At 38.9% G+C, this 25759-nt stretch overlaps 1 protein-coding gene across 10 annotated transcripts in view; it reads right to left on the bottom strand.

The window, feature by feature from the left end:
- The window catches only part of LOC111271873 (putative phospholipid-transporting ATPase IIA), a 33541-nt gene that overhangs the window by 3642 nt on the left and 4140 nt on the right, over positions 1 to 25759 (bottom strand). For 3 of the 10 annotated variants that reach the window (XM_022852889.2, XM_022852891.2, XM_022852890.2), the window contains exons 2-19: positions 22428 to 22553; positions 15797 to 16609; positions 13537 to 13801; positions 13008 to 13215; positions 12551 to 12723; positions 12200 to 12366; positions 11840 to 11942; positions 11364 to 11681; positions 11020 to 11154; positions 10687 to 10825; positions 10119 to 10255; positions 8198 to 8414; positions 7679 to 7921; positions 7119 to 7375; positions 6533 to 6709; positions 5889 to 6077; positions 5419 to 5650; positions 4799 to 5002 (exon numbers count right to left, since the gene is read on the bottom strand). In XM_022852889.2, the coding sequence (XP_022708624.1) occupies positions 4799 to 5002; positions 5419 to 5650; positions 5889 to 6077; positions 6533 to 6709; positions 7119 to 7375; positions 7679 to 7921; positions 8198 to 8414; positions 10119 to 10255; positions 10687 to 10825; positions 11020 to 11154; positions 11364 to 11681; positions 11840 to 11942; positions 12200 to 12366; positions 12551 to 12723; positions 13008 to 13215; positions 13537 to 13801; positions 15797 to 16609; positions 22428 to 22501 (4051 nt within the window). In that variant the 5' untranslated portion in view covers positions 22502 to 22553. Of the gene's footprint in view, positions 1 to 987; positions 1674 to 2950; positions 3190 to 4798; positions 5003 to 5418; positions 5651 to 5888; positions 6078 to 6532; positions 6710 to 7118; positions 7376 to 7678; positions 7922 to 8197; positions 8415 to 10118; positions 10256 to 10686; positions 10826 to 11019; positions 11155 to 11363; positions 11682 to 11839; positions 11943 to 12199; positions 12367 to 12550; positions 12724 to 13007; positions 13216 to 13536; positions 13802 to 15796; positions 16610 to 22427; positions 22554 to 25759 lie in introns of those variants that run through there. The other 7 variants (XR_002687187.2, XM_022852893.2, XM_022852895.2 and 4 more) reach the window with 7 other exon arrangements.

Below are 25759 nucleotides of genomic sequence, written 5' to 3'. Positions count from 1 at the left end.
TAAGTTTGTTGCCATGGTAGCTATAAACATGCTCCCATCCTTGATTCAACTTTCAGCGTTGGCCAATTGTTACCTTGGCGTTTCGTAACCCTCTTTGGGAAATTCCAGATCAGTTTAGTAAAACTCACCCTACTAGAACTTCCAAGGGAAGCAGGTTCTTAATGCTATACTTTAGAGGTAATTCCGATGACTTGTTCACATAGTAGGAACAGCCAAGAGCGTTTTCTTCTCACCTTTAATTCAGTTTGTACAGTCTGGACTAAATCTGCTAAACAGCAATGTAATAGGTCGTTTCACTTTTGCCAGTTGTATTTAATAAATTCCAAAGGAAATCGTAAAACATTTTTCTTTGTAAAACAATTAGTTGGCAACTTGTATCACCCATTGCTGACTAACGTTACAACATCTTAACCCACTTTTTTAACTTGTATACATTTAACCGAAGTTAAAGCTTATTTTATACGCTGTACGCATATAATTCCTAGAACTAGAACAGAAAAGATGGCAACAGTAAGACAATCTATCAAGCTGTGTCAAGGGACTTAGAGACAAATAGGGCAGCCATAAAACCGGACAAGGATCTTTTTCACATAGCTGGCATTGTGATTAAATTCGCATCCACTTTCCGCACACTTATATTTGTATTATGTAAATATTTTTAAGACCACTCGCATTTTCAAACAGACGAAGGCTAGTCATTTTGGGTATTTCCGTTAAGTAGTAAGACGTTTGACGATTTGGCTCGAATACTGCATGCTAACGATCTTTTTTCATTGCCTTTGTAAAAAAGTTGTTTATATTGAGACGGGCGTACCTTAATCTAAAGGACTAAAATCTGAAAGAAACATTTATAATACTGAACATTCCGTGAAATTTTCAAAATCCGTGGATGTAATCTTTTCAGTTAGGACAGCCAGAAGGTTCTTCGTGGCGTAAAAGGTTTTTAAGAAAAAACTAATTTACGCGAAAATAATTTACCTACCACCATTTGCATATGTTGGTCAATGACATTTTTTTATTCATTTACGGTATTCGGCGGCTGAGTTACAAAGGGCGGTTGTATTTGTAACACAAACCGCCTAGAGAACCTGAGCCACTTTACAGCATCACATCCAAGTTCCATTTTTCCATACAGATTATGGGTTCGCCATCGCATTTAAAACCAACTAAAAGAAAACATCACTCGTAGCATGGTACACGGCATTTTAATAACCGGTAATGCTATACAACTTCTGCGAGAGCACTGGATGATAAATGTTGTAATCTTTCCTGTTCTTAGTTTGCGTCGATCATGCTACCAAATGTTTGCCGATGCCATCTTTGCTAATAATAGTTCAAAGTTTATAGGAAAATGTACTTTCGTTTTAAACGCCACAGAATAGCTCCTCCTTCTTGCCACTTCAGAATTTTTTTTATGTATAGTTGTTATGGCTGTATGGCGTTCACTTTTTCCAGCCCTCGCGTGAGAATTTGTCAAGGCGCAAAATGCTGACAAGCCGTTAGGGTGATGATGAAGTTGTATTGGTGATTATCCTCGTATTATGACAGCTTCGAGTATGAGGGCGGTGCCACTTTCTTGTGCATGTACTTCAACAGAACCAAGGGAACGCAAGACAGTAGCGTAACACAGACGACCTTGAAAATAAAATCGCCGCTCTGAATGAAGTTTTTATCTGAAAGTTACATCATACCATAACAATATTTAATGAGTTACGATACCGAGAAAGATAAAACCAAATACTCTGCTTGCCTTATTACCTACACTGAATGGCATACCAAGATGATTATCATTTTAATTTGTTTGAAAATATGTTTGCTAAATAAAAGGTGCATATTGTTACATGTCAGCTGTCATAATATTCAAGCGTTGATACAATCCATAAATATAACGCTTATCATGTATGGTACATACGTTCTCTAACTCCTCTATATAGGAGTTCCATTATTTGTTTACTGTAATAGCTGTAACTTTGATAAACTTATTTGCAGTTAGAATTTATCGAATGGCTTAAAAAATGACCTTAAAAATGCCCACATGTATTTAATTGAACTGTACCATTTTGATTATGTATGGTACGTACTTGAACTAAATTTGAATATACGCATACAATGAAAATTTATTCTGTTGGGACAAAAAACAACAAATACAAATTCACTGTACATCAACACTGAACATTCAAATACTTCCAAGCATACTTTCATTGGATTTTGCACAGTCAGATACACGTAGCAAAAGAGAAAATTATTAAAGGTAAAACGGCGTACGTTTTGACACAACAGAAGGGTTTGGCAGATAATTCAATACCTCAAACGTGTTTTCTGAGTATTAGACATGTCTAGCCAGTACGCACGTACTAAAATCAGTCCATTTACAATCTTTGCTAACGCCAACTGCAATAACTTCGCATCGTGAACGATCGTAACTAAGTGAACGATCAACAAAAATGTGTGATCTGTCGTCGCTCGGGTTTTTGTGACGATTAGTTTTCGGTACGTTAAGAAAAATAATTACACATTTGGCCACAACAGCTCTCTATTCAGAGGAAATTTACACCACAGTTCAGGCAATAAGAACTCAATTGTTTCTTAAGAGAATACCTGTGACTACAAATAACGCCGTTTTATTCCTCAGGACTCTATATTCTGCTCAAATATCGCTAGGAGTCAACCTTAACCGTCCACATTAGGCAGCCACTAAGTGTTTTTTTTATGAGAACTCCATTTATGATTTATTTAGCGTGTGCACTTCTATATTATAAGCTAGCACAGAGCGTAAAAACATTCTAAGCTTCTTGATATGTTCAGCGTCGCGTGCGAGCAATTCATGATCAATATAAGCGAACTGTATGCGATACGAATCACTACCAAAAAAAGTGAAACAATATACAATACTGCGCATCCGTATGTGATATATTGATGATGAGAAATACCAGAAAAAGAGACAACTTACCCGAATCGAGGAAACTTAGCAAAAATTGATGCCGAAAATACAGACAAAATGAAAGGCACGCCTCGTTTTAGCGACTGTTCGTGAGCCGAAAGCCAGGCTATGTTGAAGTAGAATTTCGCCCTTGGGAGCGTGGGCCAGTAGGGGAAAGGGTTCGATGGGCTCGATCACACAGGTGAGAAAGCAAGTGAAGGTTTTTTTTGTGATCTAAATTTTCCTGCCCTATAAATATTAAACCACAGCTGGGAAGAGATCGGACAGCAGGGAGCACGAGGAAATTCTCATGGAGCAAGTTTTGATAACTAAACCACTCAATAAAAGTGATAAGCTATCAAAGATATAGGCATCAAGTATAAAGGAATCAATCATCAAACTGAATGCGAGTACCGCAGGTGTTTTTGTGCGAGTAAAAATGTCACGACAATTAAAAAAAGCAATGAATTTAAAACAGGCTGTAGTCATTCAAGAAAAAAACAACGCTTATATATATATATATAAAACATTCCAGGCAAAATACATTAGTGCAAGTACTTCAGTAGCATAATGTGTAGCTCTTGATAATTACAGACTTACACTACTGTTAGAGGGCCGCAAGCGGGTTACAATACGATAAATTAACCTAGTGATCGAGTGTTTTTAAAAATTATGCAATACAGCTATGAGGATATTAAAATACCATTAGTAGTTACTAACTATAAACTTAATTAATAACAAGAATATTTTCTGCGTTTGCAGAATAACTGAGAATTTGTCGCTTAGTATTCAAAAATAAGATGATGATGACCCTTAGTTGTGCCTCATAGCGTCTTTATATGATTTTGATAATCAATAGTATGTGGTGTTTTGTCACCATGGCGCTGTTCTATTCTATTTCTCGTTTCAACAACTTCAATAAAAAAGAAACCCAACGCAATTCGACTAGTTAATGTGCATCTCTTTGAATGCTTTGTGATAAGCACGCGTTTATCACTGGTTTAAATAAAAGCGTTGGCAAATAGTTACTATAACATGCGATTATTATGCCGTTTTAAAAGTCTGTTGAAAAAATCCTAGAAAAGTACGACAAAATCTGCCGCGACTAGACATTTCAGTACAAGTCCTTCATGGTGTATCGAAAAAATCATTTCGAGGACTTGATCGCACCGTAGAAATAGCTGCAGGAGTTAAAAAATAAAACTCAAGAAACTCTCTTAGGCCTGTTACTTTTAATTTGTCGATAAAAAATGAATAATGAACCAAGCCATTACCAATAAATGGGCTTATTGGTGGGCACACATTACAACAAAACGCATAAAAATAATAAATTCTCGCCAAAAACGTCCCAGGAAATAAAAGATAGTTACAGGAGTTAACACCACCTTTCAGGTAATAGTATATTACGTGATATCAAATTAAAGCCGAGCATGCAGGCATATTTAATGTACTTTACTGCCTGCAAAAAATACTTCATTTATTAATGTGGAGCCCATAAACTAGAAGTTTGGCAGAAGTATATCCTCTACCCCATCTGTACAGTGCGCAACGACCCTTCGGATGCGTTGCTGCTACATCTTGAAATTTCCAGAATCGAACCATAGTAATTAACGCCATATTAGAGTAGTTAATAGCAATTTTGCACGAATTGTACGAAAAGCTAGATGCCGAAAGTCCTTAATGTAATAAAGACAAAAACATACTAAACAGAAGCATTTTCTCGGTATTTACTAAGGTGAAGTTACTGGACTTCCAGAATTCGATCATGGAAAATTTTCTACGAGATGCCTGTAGTTAGTTTCAATAAACAAAAACTTACTTGATTTTCCTTCTTTTATATTTGTTTATGCATCATGCTGTTCTGCTGCAAACACTTACCAAATGATTCCTTAAGGAAGAAAAGCGATGCAACGTAGATGCCCAAAGACAACAATTCTGCCGCCAACATGAACCAATGCCACGTCCGAATTGTCAACGCAACCATTAGGAGTTCAGTAAGAATCAGGGCAGTAAAGGAGATGGCGACGATGTGTATAAACTCATCCTCGAACAATACCAAAGCTCCGTACATAATGATTGCTCCTATGAAGCCATTCAAATCATCAATGGTGGAAGATAAGCATTTACCGTTTTGACATATAGGCTCTCTTATTTGATATCGCAATTTGCGTAAAGCGGGATAGTTAGAAACGACAATTAAGTTCTTAAACTCGAATTAAAATCGATGGAGAATAGGCGATATAAAAAATATATGGTTGACTACTAAGTATAACACACATTTCACTTATAATTCACTTGCAGGTAAATATAGATAAATGCTGATGGATTTACTCGATATATTAAAGTTCTATTATGTAGAAATAGGTATTTTACATTTCTCTGTTTGTTCAAGTTCAATTGTTCTTAATTTTGAAGTGCAAATTTCGGCAGTAGCTAGATAGCTAACAACTTTATTAAGCTTTTCAAGAGCACAATTCCGAAACAAATGCGGTTCTTACCTTGGTAAATTGAGACGAGCACCCAGATAAAGAATGTCTTGTATGACAATGATCGTCCTTTGCCCATTTCTTTATATAGCTCGGGATACGTAAGCGCCGTTTCCGGGGTAACGTCCTTGTCGAGGACAAGTGAAAAGACAGGAAACATGGTGTAGACCGTCGCATACCCAACCATCAGGAAACCCTGATATAACGCCACTGAGGCAAAATAGAACACTGAACTAAACACCGCCTACAACCATAGAAAAGCAAAAAATTAGACAAAAAACGTTATTTGATCGATACATACAGCTTACTCATCAAAATGATGATTTCGTTTATGTAATAGTGTAGTATATCGTTATTATTTAGAAAAATATGGGTTTCCAAACCGGGGTATGAAAAAAGACTTATGGCTGAATATGTGTTTTGGCTTATATACCCAATATGTATCATATTCTTTAAAGATTCAAATGAAATATTCTACGTACCTGCATGACCGAGATAATAAGGCCTCGATGGATAATGAACTGCGATAGGGCAGCTGATCTCTTGTAGCTGTACCGTCCGTGCACGAGTAATAGACGGGACACGTGCGAAAACTGTGTGATCGAAAAATCGGCTGCCAGTGACGCCTGTCGGCCCTCCTTGCCAACAATACCAATGCCAGCGTCTGCCGCCTATTAATGAGATCATGTATCAAATCAATGATTATTGGTTCGACTATAGTTTATGCTACGACTGAGCGCAACATCCCTACTTTTACAGGAATAAACAAACACTCAAGACGAAACAAGCGATTTTTTCCAAGCAATTGCATTGCTTGTTCTAATTGTCTTCACACTGTTCAGTCTGAACAGAATTTATTTACAGAGAACTACATACAGAGCTGTAAATAGCAACTTGAGTCTGCTGCTATAGATCAAAGTTGTTACAGCGCTGTGACATGCACGCCCACACAAAAGTTGCTACCAGTAATTGTTACACATAAGAAGCAACATATACAAAAATGTTACAATGAGAAATATCCCTTACCACAAAATATAAGGGATCCTAAAATGTTGCAATCTATTGAAAAATCGATATAGATATATAAATGGTAATAAACACCGCGATAAACAAAACATTTGTCGACCTGAATCATGGAGACGTCATTTCCGCCGTCGCCAATTGCTGCCGTCCGTTTGCCGGTATGTTTCTTTATGAGTTCCACAACCTGGGCCTTCTGCGTAGGCGAACATCGGCAGCACACAACGGCTGGACATGCGCACGCCAACTCCATAAATTCCGCTGCGTAATAACGCAGACACACCTAAAAGGCACAGCAGAAAGGAAGCAAGGTTCCACTGTTTAGAGAAATGGTTACGCCTTCTTCATCAAGGTAACCACTAGTATGAGAAATATTCATCAAAAAGTTCGTTTATCCTACCATTCGATCGCAAGTTGAATTCCAAAGTTGTCTTACCATGCGTTGTCAAAAATCGACATTTTTATGGTAGGTTGCCCATGCTCAGATAGCTAGTCATACTCAGAGGTGAACGTGTTAAGTACTAAGAAATGTATATCTTGTATCAGATAAATGAAACAGTAAAGAAAAAGTTTATTTTACCTACCATTACTTTTTAATGCGATTTAACTCGAACTGACTGACTTGCTTAATCCTTAGTAATCGTTTATGCTAACGCATATCAACCGCGTTCATCAAGTCGACATCTACTGACCTCAAGAGAGTCGCCGGAAATCACTAACGCCGCATCGTTCTTCTTTCGGAACGAGTTCATTTCCTCATGTGCCTCTGTTCGATCGGTAACCGTGTCAAACACATGTACCTCCTGCATCTTGCTAACAAGACGCGACGACTTTGCTATCGACGTCGCCGTCTCTAATTTATCACCTGTGAGCATCCACACCTTCACGCCAGCATTTGAAAGAAGTTCAAGGGTTGGCTTTACCTCGTTCTGTAGTTGGTCCTCAACACCTAAGTATTGAAACGTGGTTTAATGAATGTATACTTTAGAAAAATGGCAAATTCTAGAGGCCACTCCAACAACTGTCCACTTGACCTGTACATCTAAGAACAATAAAATAATAATTTGTATTAGCTAGTATAGACATGAAAGCACCGTAATTACCTTAATAACAAGTAAAATGTTGGAAATTTCAGAAGCTACTAATGTTTGTTTCTAGTTTGCGTTATAGCAGCTTTAGCAGTGAGTAAAACATTGTTCACGGTTTGCTTATGTTCGCCCGTACGCTAGTACGAGTGTACTTATTACTTTACCTGTGAGACACACAAGCTCGAGATCTTTTTCAAGACTCATCAGGACTTCGTTGACACGGTCCTGTCTGTCTTGCATAGCCACTTTGGCTTTGTGCAGGCGCGTCTGAAACTCGGCAAACATCTCCTCTGAGAGCTCTTTCTTAGCCACAACGAGCGTGCGAAGGCCTTCACGCGCCAAATTATCACACTCCTCCTCAAGCCAATCATTATACTGGACAATTTGCGACATTATCATATCAGCGCCTAGCAGTTTGCAGTATAGTAGAAACAAACATCAGAAAGCACATAGAAATATCAATTACGACAAATCAATTGGACTACTGAGCATTAACCGAACTGCTTAATAACGACTAGGCCTAACAGCTTTGTACTTAGAAATTATTATTGTAAATCTTGCGACACATACGCCTAGGAGCCATTTCTTGCCTGTTTTTGTTGACTAATTAAAAACGTTGTTCTCTGAGTAAAAATATTTTCTTTTTATGTGTGTATTAATAGCTTCCGAGAGAGAAATCATACCCTTCATAAGGAATGTGATCTGCCCTGTGCTCTCTTCTCGGACGATAATGCCCATTCTCTTGCGCTCGGATGTGAATGGGAATGTCTCTAGTATCGTATAAGTTAGCGTATTGCCGTGAGGAGTTTTTAGCTTCATCTGCGTGATGTCACGGAACACTAATGTTAAGCCAACACTCTCCGTCCACTGCACCAATGCTACCTCGTCTGGTGAGGATGCCTACAGAGGACAAGTGAGTGAATGAAGGAACGTGATTTATTATTAGATAGGGTATTCTAATGCCATAAAGAAATCTTGTTATCTTAAAACTGATAAACAGTAATAAATATACATTAATATAATATAATATATTATAATATAATAATAAGTAATAAATATAAACATATATATATATATAAATATATGAACGGTAATAAAAAAGTGGAAAATATAGAAGGTAAAGTCATACCAGTATATATAATTTAAATTATAAGTATGGGTTGAAGTTATTTGAAAATACATTTTGAGCAGTTCGCGCTCCAATTAACTGTAAATTTCAGTCAGTGTTTATTTTTTTGAGCGACAGAGTACTTGTAATAAATAGATTTGAGGTCCAAAAGTGTTCCAGTAATAATTATGGGAAATATGTTTCCATTCTAGAGAAGCAGGTTAACTTACAACAAAGATAGAAATAGAATCAGAACTGTTTCATCAAATACGTTCAGTGAAACGGAGCGCAGGGGGTATAAGCACCCCAGTGAATTTAATTTAAAAATATTCCTTGTATATAACTACGGAGCCATTGACACCGTTCTACAGTAAGGCCCATGTAAGAAAGACTTTTGATAGGTATGTCATGGTCAATACAGCTGATCAAGATATACACAAATTACAATATTGCCACTCACCAGAAAAGATTTTATCATATCGTCCACAGACTAATCTCTGTTGAGTACTCTGAACAACAACCGTGTTCATAAGTATATGCGAAGCAGAACGTTTCAACAGTAGTTGTTTCATGCATGTTTCAAAAAATTTGGAGAGTTAGGACGTTATTGTTACTAGGCGCTAAGACAAAAACTCACTTTTTAGCCGCTTACTTTTGCAAATACGATTTTCAAAAGCCGGGAAGAGCTGGTGGAAATAAGTTAAGAACTAGTTAAACAGTTCTATCGGCCAGGCCAAACAGCACATGTTAAGTTCAATAAGGTTAAGTGGAACGGATAGAGCAGAATCGTTGTATTCCGCCTTAAGATTTTTGCTCATTTTAGACCAGTTGAGTAGCACTGATATTAGGAACCAAGAGTGGGTACTAGTAACTAAGTGTAGTAATCAGAAAAATCCTTCAAGCATTAAGAGTATGACTAATGAAAGACCGCCTTGCGTTTGGTGGCAATAATAGCAAAGTGTAAGGCAGAGCATTTTGAAATATCAGTACTATCAGTGTATTTATTGCCTCTGTCACTAACTCCAGAAGGAAGAATTTTTGTGCTGTCCATGGATCGATAAAGCGCCAAACGGTAGTAGAAGAGAAAAATGCTTCCAGCTTTCTTGACCGCACGATCAAAGGCAGTAAGCACTTTCGAATATTGAGTTTTACTACCGGTGTTTTCAATCGCTGAGCCAAGCCTTATAAGTCCCTGTGCTTATCGACAGCAGTATAAGGAACCGGAAGAAATTCTGAAGTGTGATGGAATGTCATGTAGAAGGTGTTTACCAATTGGCTTGGTGTGGCTAAGTTATAAAGATCAGTATGACTTGAATTTAACAAAGAGTTCACGATATTATCATACCTCAGTAGAGTAACTATTGTGTGCTATCTAGAAACTGGAACCGTATTAAAAAGGACTGGTATTTTATCCTTCACGTTAAGAACTATATCGGTAGTACTATTGTTATTATTATTATTATTACTATTAATTATTTAAGCGCAAGTTAACCCACCTGGTATACCACCGATTGTCGGTCACATGCATCCACGCTGCCGAAATTCGAAACAGGGCTGCGTAGCGGAGTCGATGACGAGGATGACGAGTCTAACGGAGAGATGTCGTCAATACCAATAGAATGAGTTGATTTGCCTATTAAAAATAACAATAAATATATATAATAATATATCCAGTGTAGAGTCTTAATGCCACTTTGCTCGCCAAACTTAGCTGGCAGTAGTCAAAGTAGTGGCAATAAAATTCACACTCTTATATTATGCACACTACTGTCGATGTTAATTTAAATTGATATAAATTGTGTTTTGTATTTGGTACGTTTACGCATTAGTAGCCTTTCTATTCTAGTGCTTTATTTGCTGTCACATTAGAGTGCCGTTTGTCTTTGAAATCAACAAAAAAATGATGAGTCCAGCGGACTGCTACGCAGCGAATGCTTTTAGTGGAGTATGTGGCGGTAACAGCTCCGGGTAACAGCTCACTTTTTCCAGCCAAAGTTCTATAATAAACTCCCCTACTGTATGAAAACTCCAAGCTACACTTCGTGGTCAACGACATAGATCTACCTGTACTAATGTGGTGCTGGTCCAGCAGCGTCGTGTCCTGAGTAGGACTGCTCGAGTTGCCGTTCGATGAGGAGTTATTGTTGTCGAAGACGGGCGTAACGTTGTGGCATAACGCTAATGACCACACGGCATCATGTACCTTTGAGATGCAGCGGCGGAGTCCCAAAAAGAAATACACCGCCAAATGTTAGGTTAAGGTTGATACGAAATCATTCGACAATACACAACGCTATGAATGTATTATAAACCATCACAATCCGAAAAAAAAATCCGCAAATCGAAGTATTTGAAAAAATCTATTTCTGATGCAAGCATGTATATATATACACTCACCTTGAGTGCCTTGCTCTTTTTAGTCACCCTCGACGTAGACGGCTGCTGTAGGAGCTGGATTTCTCGATTACCTGTCGGATCGTACCACTGAGCCAGAACTGTGCGGATTTCGTCGAAACCCTCGGATCCATAGCCCTGTCAGATACAGTTTAGGCCTATTATTATTATGAATTGTAATCGTCAAGTAATAAATTCAGGTTAACATACAATGCAAACGTAAAATTGATATATTTGACTCTTAGCTATAAGGTACATAAAATACTTTGGAAATATTTTAACGGTAATGTTAATGGATGTTTTTTGATGCTGATTCGCCTTTTAGGTACAGCCTGTGGAAAACGTACCTGATCACCGACATGTAACCGCTTAAAAATCATTTCGTTTTTAGTGAGTGTTCCTGTTTTATCCGAAAGTAAATAATTGATTCTACCAAGCTCCTCAGGAATGGTACTCGATCGTACGACTGTCTGGGGGATGCGACTGTCAGCCTGAATCATATATGCATAACAGATTTTGCCAATGTCCAGGTTGACCCGCAATGAAATCGGTACGATATACGAGAAGAGAAGGATGTATCGAATCAAATAGTTCCACCAAGGGCCATCAAATCCTTTCAGAATAACCATTACCAAAGCCAGCACTACAACGGCTGCTACGCAAACCTGTAAGCGAAACACAAAATAGCGCCCCATTACATTTACACTCCTTACTACGCATTACAATATGCTAGACGGACAGGAAAAAGGTGGTGATTAAATGAAGTAGGCTATTTTATATTTGATCACTGCATCTCGCAAGTTGGGACTTCGCTGAATTTTACCTTGGTGAGAGAGTTGATTTCGTCGTCAAGCAATCCAATCTTCGAGCGAGACTCATTGTTGTTCATCATTGAACGGGTTTCAACACCGGTATAGATCACGCAACTAAAAATAAAATTCAAACATCATAGTTATCAATTAGTTATTACAAGCTCACAACAAATAGCATGTCTGTAAGATACGAACAGCCCTTAAATAATTGCTACAATGAGGCAGGGCATTTTGCTTATATCTTAATCTGCTAAAGGACTATGAAGAGAGGTTTAATTAAAAAGTAGCCTTTTTGTCCTTTATGGTTATTACTATACACAAAAAGCGGTATTGAGTCTGGGCGTCATTCTTGAATATATATAGGTACGAACCCGACAGCTGTTCCGGAAGCAACAACGGTGTTTGCCCAGAGTGTATTCTCGACGGCAAGCGACTCTTCATGCTGATCACGATCGTGCCGGGTGAAGGTTCCTTCAAAATGGTGGATAGCGCGCTTGGGCTCTTCTGCATATATTGACGCATCTAACTCCACCAATTGCTAAAACATAACGTAGCCAATTAAATGATTGACTATTACGATTCGTTACAATCTCAAAACTCGTACTTTCTGCTTACTCTAGTATTCACGTCGACGGTTTACGTATGTATATACGACGGTGAATAATTAGAAAGTGAGCGCAACCTCATTCGTTCAACCACCGCCAACGATTTAATTTGTTTACCTCAGTCATTTCCAGTCGCTGCGTTGTAGGCACGGCAAGTCGCAATTTCCAATCGGTTTCTCCGTCAAGCTGGTCTGTTCGAATGAAGCATGTGCCGTTCTTTTCTGTTGTCCGTAGAAAAACCATATCAGCCGGGACTGTTTGATTTTTCTCAACGATGATCAGATCGGAGACTATATAGTCGAAAAATTATAAAAATAACAATGCAATAATGTAATTAATCGCACTGGGACAGCTATACAAGATCTACACGGAAACATGTATGCACTGATACAACATTTTATAGTTACCTCTAAAGACAAGCATTTTTGCAGACATTCTCTACCTTCAACCTAATGCGGAAGACAGACCTGGTGGTCGTAAATGACGAAATGATTGCGTAGGACTTCAATGGAAGCGAACGTATTACTGGGTTACCATATGTTCGTATCAACAGAGATGCTAGGCTTAACCTCACCTTTGATGTGCGCCGAATGCACATCAACGACCCCATCCGTTGTGAGTTTCTTGTACTTCCGAGAGTTGATCTCAATATCCCGTCGGTACCGACGATGGTCGTCAATCGCCTCACGGATTAATGTCACAGAAAGAACGAATAATAGTGGGCCATAGTAGGTGTAAGGATAGCCGATTCGAAGGTCCGGAATCAGCTGCGTTAAACATATCTGTGTTGAAGCAAGAAAAAAGGAAAATATTGCTGAGTAACTTGTAAATGCCAGACTTTTATCCAATGCGAGTAACTTAATATAGCACACACCTTTTTGGTACCTACCATTTCGTTCAGTATACATGTTAAAAATCTAACTCATATATGAATGATATTATAGAATGTACCCTATAGTTACTCCTATTGCTATTTTCGACCGTGTTTCTCCGACATCTCAGGATTCAAGCAGACAGTTGATTAAAATGAATGGAGAATAGAAGCTAATATTAACATTTTTATAAATATCAAGCACACGAAAGACCCAAGCACGTGTACTCACCGCTAGAAAATACAGGTTCAAGAAGAACTTAAACTGGTGGAACAGCACTAGTGGAATGAATGTGAATAAATTATACTTCTGATTACGAATCTTGTTAGCGGGAAATTTCTGGTCAGTGCTCTCGCGTCCGAGGAAAACCTGACGCGGCCGGAGTTCCGGCCGTCGGAAACATTTAAAACACCAAGCGAGTTGTGAGCCGCGCATTTTCGCGAAACAGCAGCAGCTGGCTAGACAATTGCAGAAACAGCACCACCAAAACCAACTGCTGAGGGGACCAAAAAATAGGAAGAGACAACGCAGAAAACAAAAAAAAAATGCTTATCAGAATTGCACCATTTACTTATTCGTGCAGCACCTGTATGTAACAATACAGAGAAAAAAAAATATGATATCTGCGTACTGCTTTTGAATCCACTAAGAGAAGAGTACAATCATTACTAAATCTATGTACTGATAGTAAAACAACGCTCAAAGCAACATGATAAAAATTCTTCCGAAAGTTATTAAACGTATGCCTACAAACGGACTAGTCATCGATGTCAAATAAATCTTAAAAGTCGGATATATGCATATATGTGTGCAGGCTTTATGCAAGGTGTCATTAATCAGGCCTTTGAACATGTTCTTTTTGTAAAACTCAAATATGCAAGAGAAATCTATAGCAATATTTCCATCATAATAGTACGAGGTGGTGAGGCTTTTATAGAGATTCACACAACATAAACCAAAATCAAACGACATTTGTAAATAAAACGTATTGACACTACAATTACCGCAAGAAAATCACGTGAAATATTGAATTGTCCTGATGGGCAAATTCGTTGGCGCTACTCTTACGTTTCATAGATGGCACCTATGGCGTGGGAAATATACAACAATAATAGAAGACGTCCAGCAAATAACGAGTGACATTTGTACAGCTTCGTATGTGCTCATAAGCACTTGCTAGCGAAACTAACTAGATTGTTACCATTACAAAAGCATATGGGAATATGCCCGTACTAGACACTCATTCACTTTCGTAGGTGTTGGAAAGCAAATTCAAAGAGATGAACCTGTCGTTTGACCCAGTCAGAAAAAAAGTACTCTTAAACACGAGGACCTGAGTGATCTCAAAAAACGCCGTTTATACCCAAACCAACAAGGAAGGGACATCTTAGGTAGGTTAAAGTCAAGGGCGCGAATTCTCAGTCCAAAAGTACTTTTCGTTATTGTTTTTTAACAGAACTCAACTCAAATATTCTGCCAAATTAATGACACACATTGGCAAACACTGATTAGAAAGCCAATATTCGTGCACATGCACTTGCAAGTGAAAGGTCATTTCTAGTACGATGCTCGACTGTAATAATAGATATAATAAGTTATTGAAAAGACCCCCGGTCATAGAACACACCAGCCGGCTCACCGATGAGCCGTTAACTCCGTGTAGAGAAATTTTTCCGAAAGAATAATACATTATAACATTTCATCACCACTGGCCACTAGATCGACAAATTTTCTATGGGTCAGAGCGACTCAATAGACGCCAATGCTTTACCTGCGACAGCCAATCCACTGTAGTTATACTGCATAGTCCAATTGTTCCAACAGAAGCAAAATCAAATTAACAGGTCCAACAAAAGCATCATGCAGGAATGGCATACAGGTGAAAAACACTAGCGCGAAATGATTAGACATTATGTGCAATATTATGTACGGGATTTTGTTGTGCAGCGTGCATCAACAAAATGGCGTGCAAGTAACATTGTCCATTTTGAAAGACCACTGTATATAGAATCGGGCTATAGGTGAACGTTAATGATTAATGACTGCCGTCAAGATCAGCAACAAGGATTAATCTTATTATTGTTGTTCGACCGAGATCAAATGCCATTTTTCCAGGTCGCCATCGTTTCAATGTGCTCTCTCATGAGACAGGCGCGCTCAAAACACTTGTCATTCAGCCCCGGCCATTTCCGCCAACCGCCAAACGCCCCCCAGAAGTCAAGAACTTTGTCACTCGTTCAGTCGCTCGTTATTTAGATGTTGAGTGGTGCAGTGCGTGCACAGATACTGATTCTCAATTGTAAGTGAGTGAGACCGAGGTGGAAAGACGAGGGAGCCGTTTAGGTGATATATCGGAAGTGATGCTAACGGAAGTGATCGAGGTCAGAGCGGTGGCAAATTCGAATCGGGGGAGTCTTGCGGAAGGGGAGCGGCAGCTCTGAACTGTGGTTAGCTTGAGCAAGCCCGGCTGGAGTGCGTCGGCTGGACTAACCTGGCCCTCCTTCGCCGACGAAAACGGCAGCACCGGCCACAGACCCCAAGACACACCCCAGACAGCAAGGAGAACAGGGGCGAAAGAAGTCGTGACACGCCCGCGACACTCGCGGCACCTGGGCCAGTCAGCACGCCCGTTTTATGACCGCTATGGTGTCTGACCCCAGTCAGCTGCGTGTGTTGCCGAACGATGTTGCCGAGGTCGAGGAGGTTGCTGTACCTTTTGCTGGTCTTTCGTCGACCGCCCCGAACGCTGCCGTTACCACTCGAGTTTGGATCGAGCAGCGACGCTGCTTCGGAGTCGTCCCACTCGGAATCAGGGTCGCCACCCCTCGAGATCGAGTCACGACGACGATGATGCTGTTGTTGTTGTTGCTGCTGCTGATGCGGCTGAAGGTGCGTAGAGCGTAGGTGATGAGGCTGGTTCGGTTGCTGCTGCTGACGGCTATGTGGCTGCTGTGGTTGTGCAAGTTGTTGCTGCTGCTGTCCGCGCGATCGATGGTTATTCCGGGCTTTAAGTGAGATCGTTGTGGACGGCCCGTTACCGTTTGAGTGAAAGCCGCCGTTACCAAAATCGTTTCGGCTGAGCAGTTTACCACTGCCACTGCTGTTGTTCTGGTAGTAATAGGAGGTGGTGGGTAACTGATGCGGATTTTGATGGCTGCCCCCTCCTCCGCCGCCGTCTGCTGCTGCTGCGGCACAAGTGCCCCGCAGGTGGCCTCTCGGATGGATCGACGTTTCGCCTTCGTAGGTCGAGCCGCCGACGCCGCCGCCGGTGCCCGCTGACGGATCCACGACGCGGATGACCTGCCTGTGAATTGGGTGTGCGTTCGTAAGCCAGATAGTGTACCGGTAACAACGATTAAAAATTAAAAAAAGAACAAGAAGAAAAACAGCAAAGAACAAAAAATATATCTATATATATATATATTAATCGCACTATTTTGCTTATACGTGGGTTGAGCAGTGCGTGATGAGTAGGGCAATGAAGGGCTAACAAAAAGTAAAGAAACCCGAAAAGCAATTATCGGTTTGTTTGTCATGGCTGAATAAAACAGGAAATGAATAACTTACCTAACTTGGCGATACCTACAAAGCAACTAGAGTTCATTGGGCTTTCTCTTTTAAAAGGAATATCAAAACACGATTTATTATTATTATTACCATGATTGATAAAGTGAAAATAAATATAAATAAAATTGGATGTCAATCGTTTCCATAGATGCACGTAACATGATAAAATTCACCCGCCAAGAATCGTTTTGTCGCAATGTGTAAGTATATAATGCGCAGTACTTGTCGTTCTTAAGGTTGTACTCTTAGTGCATTGTTATATCGGTAGGAGCAGTCGTTTCCAGACACCCATTCACCTACACAATACGATCATAAACTAGTATGGATGTCAGTATCTTTGTTAAGTCGCAAATATTCGCACATTAACGATGATACAGCGTTTTTTGTTGCGAATCGCATCGCTAAATGTGCCGATACCAATTTTTCTTGTTAGACAGGATTCTGTAGAACTCAGCTAGAAGACCAAGTTAATTTCTGTTTAATAAAAGTTCAGCAGATCCAATTAGATTTTTTGTTACTTATCCTCTTTTTTCGTTACCTTGCCTCAACTACAGATTGCCGATATAATTCCGACTGAAAGCAATAATTGTCAAACGACAGTAACCAGTGCCCATTTGTCTTTTGCAGATTATGTTCTCAGAAACTTTCTGCAAACAAAATTTGCAAGCAAATTCGCAGCAACAGCTGCCGAGAATATAAGGTTTAAGTAATAAAACAGTTATTTTGATAATTTTTATCATGGGTCCGTTAACAACGGTGACGTATAAGCACCTACAAGCGATTGTCTTGAGACCCGTCAGGACAGAACCGGAATAAAATGCATATTTATCCCAATTGGATACTTGTGCAACATTATTACATATAAGCATAGAAGTAGGGTTACTGATTAGCATTATTCTTCCTTTCTCACTATGCACATCCGGTTTGTGTTGCTGAGAGTACTTTCAGTAGTGCGTAAGCAGTTGCTGGTGATTATTACTGACAGTTGATCGTGAATACTAAATTTTTGCAGCGCTTCTTCCTAACTGACTATGACAGTATCATTTGTCCACATAATTAGCTCTATATAAAACCTGAACTGTGACTTTGATGCACCAATAAACCAATAAGCACACAGGTGTGGAAAGACCCCCTGAAGCCAAATCCAAATATCACTGATGTAATTCATATTTCCTCCAACCTCATTAAATTGCCTACTATTATTAAAAAACAGACGCATCAAAGTGCTTGAGTACTTAGAATACACGTTTGTGTTCTTATCACCTTACAGCTGTCCTTCACGTTTATCAGTAAAAACACGTTATGTCAATGGTCAAAACACGGCTTCCAACAAAAAAATAACATAGGAAGGATGACGCATTATGTATACAGTCTAGCGAAACGTCACACTCAGTATTGAACTCGTTCAAGGCTTCGACCGTACTTGCAACGTAAGATCCAACGGCTCAGCGTGACGATATCGTCATCGAACAACTACAGTACGACGTTCTACAGCTATGTCGGCAAGTCAGTGACAATAGAGAAACAAAGACATCGCATCAAGTAAATATCGTGTACAGCAGACATATCGCTGTTTCTCTGGACGACTCGCACCCAAAAAAGCTCGATTACCGCAACGAAGCACTTCCCTGTCATTGCCTACCATGCTTCCTATGTACTGTATCCTGTCGTGTTATTGGGCCCCCCCTCTTTGCCTTTTCAATTTCGCAATCAACCTGTGAGTTCATTCTTTATCTCAATAGGTTTCTGTGCATATCGTGCAATAACGAACGTTTCATTTGTAGCAGATGACGAATGTCGCAAATGTCTCAGAAGAAGGTTGAGTATGTTTGCGGCATTGCTCCGGAACCTAATATTTAACAAGGATAAAAGTAGCGCCTGCGCCCGTGGGCCGGTATCGATTTCGAGAACACTTAACAATGACCCTACTCGTCTCCTTTAACGGGACTGTGTTTAGTCCAGTTTAGGCGTGTATATGCTTAGACCTATGGCAAAAACAGGATGTCCCAAACATATAACATCGGTACGATCATTTTTACTAAACGAAATTCATTCGAGAAGTGATGATTTTTTTTTTAAATTCTATGATATGGTGTGTGCTTTGCGATGCTTTTAAAAAATCTCGTTGATGGGTAGAATTTGAATACGTAGGTGTCTACATCTACGAATTTTTCACGTACCGATCTCCCAATTAAACCGTTGTATTATGAAAGATCACAATAAATACTTCTTCTCAGTTACTCATAAAGCATTTCTGTCACCCGAACATAAACTCATATGAGAGTGAATAAGCCATTGAGACAATAGACACAGATTTACGCACGGATTATGACATCGTTGTAGTGCATTGGCTAACAACCCTGATTTTGTCTAATCAAGTCATAATTAGGGAGAAAAAGCTTTAGTCAATAAAAATAAAAACAAAAAATTTGCTTGAGTAAATCAAATATCAATCGCATCATATTTTATAGGTTACGAAGCCTTGAAAAAGGAAAGACAATTCAAATGTGGTGCTTAAAGACGGCTTGACTTATTGCTTAGGAGCAAAATCAAGGATAATTTTCGTAATCGTAAATTTCGATAATGTATTATTCATACTTTCAGTTTAAATTTACGACAACGTTTTGGATCATATTCAAAACTCTTTATCCTAAACTTTGTATCCACATAATGAGTATGCTTGCTATCACCATAGCACATAATTACATAATTAATTGACGGGAAAATATAGGACTAATACTAGCCCGTTCTGAAAGCCGTTACCATTCAACAGTGCGGAAAAATGTATATTTAGACAATGCGATCTGAGTGTCTAATATATTTTTCTGAATGCATTGCCATAGTAACTGTGAACATGCAGCCAGTTGGTGTAAATTTTAGCGTTTCCAAATTATTATTGTAGCATATAACTATCATGCCATTTTATTAGTCTGTTGTAGGAATTCCGGATAAGGCCAGCGAGACCCACTTCTGCTGGATCTTTAAGTGGAAACAACTTTTTAATGCTAACCCGGAAAAAAATTATTTCGAAGACTTGTTTATACAATCAGAATAGCTGAAAGGTTTAAAGGAAAAACAAGTCCATGCTCTATAATCAAACCCGTAATCAACTTTGCTAAAAACAGAGACCTCTAGCTTTGTTTATTATTATTATAACTGTAAAATTTAATCGTGCTATACCATAATACATTTCCTATTAAAGATTGGATATGTTAGAGTGTCTTATGAAATTATGATAATTTGAAGCTCATTATATGCATATACATTCTCGACTCTCTGCTAATGGCCATTGTTTAAGCGGCTATACGAATTGGCCAATCCGGTTTGGTCATTACTGTTATATTACAATTAACAAACCGTTTACTAGCAATGACTAACGTTAGCAACGTTTGCAACTTGTCTACTTAACATAATAAACGACATGCGTTCCTCAGCCGTTGTCTAAAATTTGCGTCTAGACACAGTGGTTTAAAATAACTGTTGTGTTATTAGGCCGTCAGACAAATCGAGCGTTACTCAAAGTTAAATTTTTTAATGATTAGAAAATAATTCAGAAATCAAACTGAGTAAAAACCATCTGAGTTAAAGATCAAAGTGTACTTGCACCCATGTTTTCCATTTAACCATCTATTTGGCGCCGGAAAATGTATTGGTACGAGTGATTACTAATGTGATGGCCAGTGTCTAGCTTTCGCTTTATTGTTATTGTCTATAGTAACATGTGTGTTGATTGAAGAGCTTTGGTGAAAGTCGAATCAAACGTCTTGTATGTTTATTCGAACCGCGCCGCATTCATCATTGTCTACCACCACATGCTGATACTCGATTAACTGCTATTCCATAGCCAGTAGACTAAACATTTCCCGCATGCTGATATCCCTAGTTCCGCTATCGTTTGTCAGACACTAAATCGACTACACCACATGTCCAACTGACCAGTGCTCAACGCAATAAAAAATCAAGCTCGCCCTAATCAGTAATAACTTCTTCCGGGACCAGGTTCATCTGCGTTGTTTGCATGTCTATATCAAGTTTAATCACCTTATCTTTACTTTCTTTATTGCCCCAATATGTCTTTAGTTAAATTCGACTGCACTAGTAATTTCGCTATCCTTGATCATTCCAGTTTACATGTGTGCGCTTGATAAAGAGAGATTCTTGCTTTTCGATAGCCGGTGCGAATATAAATGCAAAATGTATTTTACTTGAAATAAAAGCAACGCTGAAACGAACAAATGCAAAATATTTAGGGCAAATAGACTGGAGCAGAAGAGTGGTAGTGGCATAATGATCTCCTAATACCGCCACTGAAGTTTATGGTCGACGAAGGAATCGTCCTTGGGTGTTCGATGCCGCTACTCATAAAGGCAAGAAGGATCCAATGTGGGACCGTACGGCTAAAACAACAATTTAGCTGTAGCTATCTAAAATGGAATCCGCTTTTTTCGTCAGTTTTACCGCGCAAACTAGGCATAGTTTATATGCCTTGTGGTTTGTGCGTGCGAAACATGTCCTCACGCAACTTTTGATATTCTTCTAAATGTAGAAATTAGTGGCAAACAAGAAACGCCACTGCCCACTGGGAAACAAAATCACACCGATCCTGTTATATAATTTAGCGTTTGAGTAGAACAAGGCAACTTTTTAATCAGTTCCACTACGCAAAGCCGTTTAGTTATCCCAATTTGCCAGTTGTGTCATCTATGATATAGATCTTGATGTTGATATGGGTGTTTTTTTTCTATAAACATGACAGTAAAATATTTCATTTTTGCTTTTTTTCGTTTCGCAGAAAATAAATACACATGTTTACTATATATAATACTGCTGTGCCCAGTCACTGACCATAATTGCAATATGAGTCTTGCTCACTAAATCTATCAAAATTTTCTACTCCCGCACATTTCATGTTACGGTTTGCCAAATCGCGCGGTACAGTTTAGGCCGATTGTACCAAAAAACAGCACGGTTTATTTTCAATGAGATGTAAGAGCGCAGATGTGCCGTAAACGTTAACGTTAATGTAAATCTCATAAACAACAACCGCTAGGCAAGTCACAGAAAAGGTTAACAAACGGTGAAATTATGAGTGTTTCTTTCCCGAAACAAAATCGGTCTGAAAACTGAAGGATAATTACGGAGTTGCACATTGCATACCATAGCAAATCAAATGTACAAAATAAAGACTACAGTGCTTTGTCGTGTACCAATAGTAAATAATGTTAGGTGTATTCCCAACCATAAGTTCAGTTGGGAATAGTTGTTGCTACATCCAAAACATATAGACGTTTTAGCTATTTTGAACTCCTTTAAGAGGTTATACTGTGTCTTCAGTTGTATTTAGCAACATATTTCAACTTTGGCATGGCATAACAATTTTATGGGAATATCGATTGTCACCAAGGTCATTTGTCACTAGTAATGATGGATTGCGTTCACGGACAATTAAGTCGATGAATATTCAGTTTAATCAGGTCAACTGGTTTCTCATTTGTTGCATATTTAAATACAGTATCAGTATCATCGTAGTTTGCTAACTATAATGTATAGCTCACCTAGCCTTCAGGGCAATGTTGTCCGCGCTGAGCTCTCTGGCCTTGCGCTGTTCCGTCACGGACTCGACGGCCATTGAAGTTTGACGACCATCCCAACGCAGCACTATCACGCTCCCTCTTGGCACTCTGAAAGCAAAAAAATGAAAAAAAATACCAGCAGCAAAAATACAGTTAAATAAAGCACTTTGGTCATTAACTACATACATTACACACTATAATCAAGTTAAGGGTTTATTAGTTAATTAAAAACCAAGAAAACTTACTGGTTCTAACAGCGTGTCAAAGAAAGAATCTATCCTTTCAAGTAATTATGCTGGAGTGACTCATTCGTGCAGTCTGAGCACAATTATGTGTTCTGAATGCCTCAGGTGTATGCTAGTTGAAATCGATCGAGGGATCGACACGTTACCTCTAAACGTATTTCGAGTCACATACAAAAAGGTGACACGTCGTATATATTTTAATATATGAAAACGCTACGAGCTCACCCGCGCACACGTGAACAAACAACACCACTTCTTCTGTACGCTGTGATAACGTTTTTTTTTATGGTATATTAATATTTTGGCACAGTAGTGCTCTAAATACCTTAGTACAATCGTGTTATATAAAAAATATTGTATTTATGACTATGCTAATCATAAATTATTTTTATCAACTAATGGACGACAACACCAACGTGGTTTGTCGAAGTCGCATATACACAGACACACCTATCTGCTTACTGGACTATTTCGTGGGTTGTCTTCCTGTTGAGCCTCGCTAAACGCAATATCGGAACAGTTCCTAGCTATCGGTATAGGTTCATATCTGATTTATATCTGTGACTAAGATCATCAGCATGCACAACAAAAGCAGGAGAATCACAAACACAGTTGCGAGTCAGATCTATTTTTGGTATCTCAAATCCCTTCGAATTGCGTACCGTGAACGTCAAGGCTGTACCGACTTGACAAATACTGGTTGTCGGTGTGGATTCACTGCAGCGGACATTGTTGTAATACAACAAGAAAGAACCGTTTTCCTTTTTGGAGACGGAGAAAATATTAGGCCAACAACCGTGCTTACATATAATACACCTGATATACGTCTCTGCTTATTTTATGTGATTATATCACACACTCGATACTGTGTAAGTTTGACTATTGCAATATATAGGGTTATGGACAAGACTATTATGATTACCGTCACCATGTAATCATAGTAAGTCGAATAGTTAGACGCGTTAGAGACCAAATTAACTGACGTCGATCATATATGATCGGTAATTCTCCAACCGCCATCACTCCATGTATAGATAGACGACACTCGAACCCACGCTAAAGATTCAGGTGTCATTGTTGCCATTTATAACATATATTATCGAATTAATAAAACTAGGTAGCCGATTTGAAATACATTTTTATACCTATTAAATGCTCTGCATATTTGGGTCACCGCCCTCTTTTAGGTATTCAGTACAAATATAAACAATATTCCATAATTTAGCAATGCCTTTTCCTTATCGCAATCCACTTTTTTATTGAGCAAATCCAGAGAACTCATAGATCTCGAGTCAAAATGTTTGGTTTCCAGCATTTTAGCGAATACCACCAGCTAAAGTGGACACGCATAATAAACTTGCAACGCCTACCATACACTGTAAAGCTCTTTATACGAAGCTTGGTATTTATATAGATTTAAGACCAAACAGTTGATTATCAACTTTCTATATTATAATGTGAATGTTAACAAGCTTAACATGGTGACATTTTGGATCAGAGGAAAGTAATATAGAAATTAATGCTGTAACACAACGGCCCCGTAGCACGTAGAAAATACCTGTCGAAACGCCTTCAATTTTGTAAGAGTAGGTTCAATAACAATTTATTGTCGTTAACAAGTTTCACCGGCTATTGTTTTCTTATTATTATAATATTTATTTCCAATATTCCTATCACAAATTGCCGTTACTAACGAACTCCGAAATGACATTATTTTTTACTTATTTACAAAATACTTTGTGAATACGATACCCTTGACGACAGAGGCGTGCCCTCCATAACGATACTCAAAACAAGAATCTTAGATATACTAACCTTTGGACCAAGCGAATCTACTAAGGGTCAACAATCTGTAAGTATTCATCGTATCGTCGTGAAATCTAGATAGACAGGATATTTTCACAGCAATTGACATATTCCCATCATGCATAACCAAGCCTGAATGATATATCTGCATATATCGAGGATCCTTTGTGATAATTTTACCGTTCACGCAGTGATGAATTAAAATTTACGAGAATTTCGAGGGAACTGTCTCTCAACCCTGAACTGACAAACCGTGCAGATTGCTTTTACCTTCGTAGAGTTTTGATTCACATCTAGGGCAAAAAACAGCGCTTGCACTACGCGCATATGACACGCACTTGCGTATCGCTTACGCCGAACACCCACAATACGTCCAGAGAACGATAAAATACCCCAAGCCTCGCCACTTAATAGGTGACAAGTGCTCTACAAACAAAGCTATCCATCAAAAACTACCAGTGTACGCGTACTCAAACATAGTTAACGTTCGTTGTAACGATCTTTAATAAACAGATGTACACAAACAAATATAAGCGTAGAAGATTCATTCTAATACATACAATTGTTTACCATAGAAAGCTGCGATCACAACCAGCTCAGAAAGTGTTGCCTATGGCCATCAACGGTTTCATCATGTTCCGTCCAATTCTGACGCTACAAGCGGCCATTCGCACTATGAAAAAATGCCTCTATTACTGTCCAACCCGAATCAATAAAAATCTGTTTGTATTTCGTAATCATAGCCTATAATAGACACGCCAAAAAAAGTTGGTAACTCAAAGATCTCTTAGTAACTACCCACCGGTGGGCAATCGACTAACTAGTAACTAAGGTGAAAATACTTCTTCGTTAGTTAATTGGTGGACTAGCTGAGAGCAGATCAATTCTACCGATGGTGGTTGTGGTAATATTTCGTGCATGTGTTTCCATGTGATGCCTGCTTCCTATACACGCGCCCATTTTCATAAGCGTTTATACACGAGACGTTGGTCCGCTAGAACTTCTTCCTCAGATTTCACATTGGAACAGGCTGTCGAACAACAGTTGCTGTGGGTCAATGTTGTGACAACACGAATGAAAAAGGAAGCACCTCCGACGGAAAAAATTTAACACCTTTGTTAAAAAAGGATATTGATTAGATCGCCAGATAAAGCAATTGCAGTATTTTTAAGTGGTTAACGTGTCTTTTCAATCACAGATATGTATTGCTAAACAAGAATAATGAAAACGCTTTCCCCAGTTTCGTTTGTTTGAGTTGAGCTC

This window comes from Varroa jacobsoni, unplaced genomic scaffold (genome assembly GCF_002532875.2).
Source record: "Varroa jacobsoni isolate VJ856 unplaced genomic scaffold, vjacob_1.0 contig01198, whole genome shotgun sequence".
Classification (NCBI taxonomy): domain Eukaryota; kingdom Metazoa; phylum Arthropoda; class Arachnida; order Mesostigmata; family Varroidae; genus Varroa; species Varroa jacobsoni.
Note: the sequence above shows the minus strand (reverse complement) of the source record. Positions and strands in the feature narration are given on the sequence as shown.